Genomic DNA, 3,967 nt, shown 5'->3' with positions numbered 1-3,967 from the left:
ATATATATAAAACTTTTAAATATTAATTTACTTAAAAAATAAATATTTAGCATGCAAGACAATAATATATAATGCCTTAGTTATCTGAATTAAAGATTTTATTATTAATTAAGCAATTATTGGAACTTGTAATAATAATTTTAGATTTTAGATATCATGATCTCAAATCACAATTCTTATGCCGTTGGTAACCATAGCATGAACCATAAAAAGAAGATAAGACTATCTATTATTGACATTGAGATTAAAATAATGATTGAAGCGAAATACTAATAATCTAAGAATTCAATTTTGATACATTCTCAATTTAAAATAATTTTATATAATTATATAACGCTATATAGTAAAAATAAATATCTAACTACAAAATAATTATTTAAAAGAATGGATGTTATTATACGATTGTATAAAATATTTTACAATACCAGTGCATCAAAATTAAATCATAATCTAATATTACAATATAACTTGGTGTTTAATAATGATGAGACACACTATACGTAACACTATACACATTTCTTTGTTACCAATGTAAGATACATTAGAGATATTATAGCATATCCAAAATCACAAATGGCAATTCCTTATTGGACGGTATAGTTATTTCTCAAGATGTTTGATATATTTCCCAAGGAAAAATAAAAGAAAAATCATGAATGATAAGTTGTAGGTATGAGCTTATAAAACAAAACAGATTTTTCAAGCCAATAGAATCTCGGATATAGATTTCATAAGATAAGGACGTTTGCCATATATATAGTGTTAAGTGTTAACCTATCAAAGCATCAACCATTCTCTTAACTCTTCACTTTCATTTCACAAGTTTTCTTTTCTTCATTAATGGCTGCTTCAACAATGGCTCTCTCTTCTCCCTCATTGGCTGGCCAAGCAATCAAGCTTTCACCCTCCAACCCAGAGCTTGGTGTTGGAAGAGTCACCATGAGGAAAGCAGCCACCAAGCAAGTTTCCTCTGGAAGCCCATGGTACGGCCCAGACCGTGTCAAGTACTTGGGCCCATTCTCGGGTGAGCCCCCGTCCTACCTCACTGGTGAATTCCCTGGTGACTACGGATGGGACACTGCTGGGCTTTCCGCTGACCCAGAAACATTTGCCAGGAACCGTGAGCTTGAAGTAATCCATAGCAGGTGGGCCATGCTTGGGGCCCTGGGCTGTGTCTTCCCCGAGCTCTTGGCCCGCAACGGTGTCAAATTCGGCGAGGCGGTGTGGTTCAAGGCCGGGTCTCAGATATTTAGCGAGGGTGGGCTTGACTACCTGGGAAACCCAAGTCTGATCCATGCTCAGAGCATTCTTGCCATTTGGGCCACCCAGGTCATCTTGATGGGCGCAGTTGAGGGCTACCGTATTGCTGGTGGGCCTCTTGGTGAAGTGACTGACCCACTATACCCAGGTGGAAGCTTTGACCCATTGGGCCTAGCTGATGATCCAGAGGCCTTTGCGGAGCTGAAGGTAAAGGAGCTCAAGAATGGCAGGCTGGCCATGTTCTCTATGTTTGGGTTCTTTGTTCAGGCTATTGTCACTGGAAAGGGCCCACTAGAGAATCTTGCTGACCACCTTGCTGACCCAGTCAACAACAATGCTTGGGCCTATGCTACAAACTTTGTACCTGGAAAGTGACTATGCTCATACTATAGAGAGAAATGTAGTGAAATTCCAGTGTCTATTTTATGATCATATTGTTGTATGGTGAGGTATCTATTGGAACATGTGAAATGTGAATTAATTTGTGTTCTTTAATATGTTTTTATGCACTTTTTATGAAATTTAATTATATAGTGATATTTAATATAATAACAAGCAATAGCTTAACAACTATAGATTTTGAGATGCTATGAACTGATCATGTTTTATTCACTTGGTGCAAAAGCTAGAACAAAATCACTTTTGGTTACAAATATGAGATGCCTTATTCAGAAAGAAACTATAAATTACAACCTCCTCACCTCATCTATGGGAATTTAAACTAACCTTGAATCCAAGCTTATGTAACCCACAGAAAGCACATGTATAAAAAAAGAATAATGAAACTCTAAATTGTTTTATGCACAGCCCTTTTGTATATCTACAAACATCCACCACAATGAACCCTTTCTGTAGCAGTGTCTCTCACCAAGAGATTCTTCTGCATCTACTGATGTTATTTGACAAAAAAGTTTATGCAAATTTTGATTTTGTTTATGTGCCTTAGTCATCAATCACACTTCAATCCACAAAGTTCCAAAACAATGTCATTTTTGGCCAAAAAAGGGTTGATCCTCACCCAAAGAAGTGTCAAGATTGAAGCAAGGAGAATAGCCCAAACCAAAATGATTGTAGGAACACCTTCTTGTTTTCCCATAACACCCTTGAGGAAGGGGTAAAGATGGACAATGACCCAAAGTGCAAAGAACAGCTTCCCAAAGAGAGGACCCCAAGAATCATAGCCATTGTTTATGGCATCAGAGACACCAACAATAACTCCAATGATGTTTATTATGAGCAATGTCAATGGAGGAATCAACAATGATGTCCACTTGAATATGTAGAGTTCAGCAAACTCTCCATCATCTGCAGCTTTGGATGTCACAGTGAAGTTTGTGTTAACTCCTGCTAGGACCTTTAGCAACCCTTGAAAGAGGGCAAAGAGGTGCGAGGAGGCGCCACCGATCACCCAAAACTGCTCATTCCTCCACCAGTCATGTATGCCAACTCCTCCCCATTGCATTTCCAGTATGCTAGTTGCAGCTATAGAGATGAAGAGTGCCATGAAAATTATGCTGGCATAGTTGCTAATCTGAGAACAAGAAAATGAAGCATCAATGAAAAACTATGTAAAAGAAAATCTACTTTCTTTCGGGGACTAATTTGTTGATCTCTTAAGAACTAAGTTAGCAACGTTCGACATGAGAATACAATATCTTGTAACGCAAGTAATCCTACCTCAGGGACTATGAACTTCCCAGTGAGAAGACACACAGCAGGCAAAGTGCAGTAGGCAATCAAGGGAATTGAAGTGAGAGGATAAACAACTGAGTTTATGTAAGAAAACCGCTCTAGCCACTTCAAGCCGCAACCATAACCATACCATAGAGGACAATGCCTACTAAACAGGATCTCAACCGATCCAAGCGCCCACCGGAGAACTTGATGCAGACGGTCAGAAAGATTTATAGGGGCTGAACCCTTAAAAGCAGGCCTTTTCGGCATGCAATAAACCGATCTCCAGCCATGACAGTGCATCTTGAAACCTGTTAGAATATCCTCTGTAACTGAGCCATATATCCACCCAACCTGAAACCCAATTTAGCACAGGATTAAATACACATAACACTATCAAGCTTAAAAAGCCATAGTTGAAAAATCTTTAAGTATAGAAGAGAATCAAGAGATACCTCTTTACCCCATTCTGTCTTATCTTCATAACCACAACTAATTACATGAATGGCTTCTTTCAAGAGTGTAGCAGAACTTGCTGCTTTTGGAAGGCCTCCATCTTCCATAAGTGTTGCAGCTATGAACACAGCAGATTGCCCAAATTTTTTCTCAAATTTCAGTTGAGACATCAATAGTGACTTCTCACTCTCAACTCCTAGATGCAACAAAAGTATGTGTTATTTACTTATTTTTAGTATCTTATAATACTTATTTCCAAACAATAACACACTGCAAATTTTAAGTGTTCCTTACCTTCAATTCCCTCTTCTATGTTTTCTAGTGTATGCATGTGCTTTGTATCATCCTTATTCTTTAACATTTTCATACTTGACTTCCCTTTGTTCTTCTTCTTCTGAGATCCACAACAGAGGCAGCAACACCATTTAGGCCAACAGTTACACGTCCTCCGTGGTGGTTTCTTGGAAGAGGGGGCATCATATCCATAAAGTGCATGCCTCCTGAAGACACACCCAGTTCCCACATATATTGGTCCTTGGATTCCATCTAAACCTTTCATATTGATCTACACAGAAAT

The 3,967-nt window shown here is 38.3% G+C and overlaps 2 protein-coding genes across 2 annotated transcripts in view; one reads left to right on the top strand and one right to left on the bottom strand.

Moving 5' to 3' along the window:
- LOC107644953 (chlorophyll a-b binding protein of LHCII type 1) lies at positions 768-1,757 on the top strand. The gene has a single exon (XM_016348930.2). The coding sequence runs from the start codon at positions 841-843 to the stop codon at positions 1,633-1,635; it is 795 nt and encodes a 264-aa protein (XP_016204416.1). The 5' UTR covers positions 768-840; the 3' UTR covers positions 1,636-1,757.
- The window catches only part of LOC107644952 (cellulose synthase A catalytic subunit 2 [UDP-forming]), a gene marked incomplete in the record, with an annotated part of 6,403 nt that continues 4,281 nt past the window's right edge, over positions 1,846-3,967 (bottom strand). Inside the window, 4 exon segments of the mRNA XM_016348929.2 lie at positions 1,846-2,791; positions 2,938-3,288; positions 3,390-3,586; positions 3,685-3,955. Of these exon segments, the coding sequence (XP_016204415.1) occupies positions 2,210-2,791; positions 2,938-3,288; positions 3,390-3,586; positions 3,685-3,955 (1,401 nt within the window).

The sequence above is a fragment of the Arachis ipaensis genome, chromosome B05 (genome assembly GCF_000816755.2).
Source record: "Arachis ipaensis cultivar K30076 chromosome B05, Araip1.1, whole genome shotgun sequence".
Lineage (NCBI taxonomy): Eukaryota > Viridiplantae > Streptophyta > Magnoliopsida > Fabales > Fabaceae > Arachis > Arachis ipaensis.
This window is presented reverse-complemented; position numbering and strand designations above follow the sequence as displayed.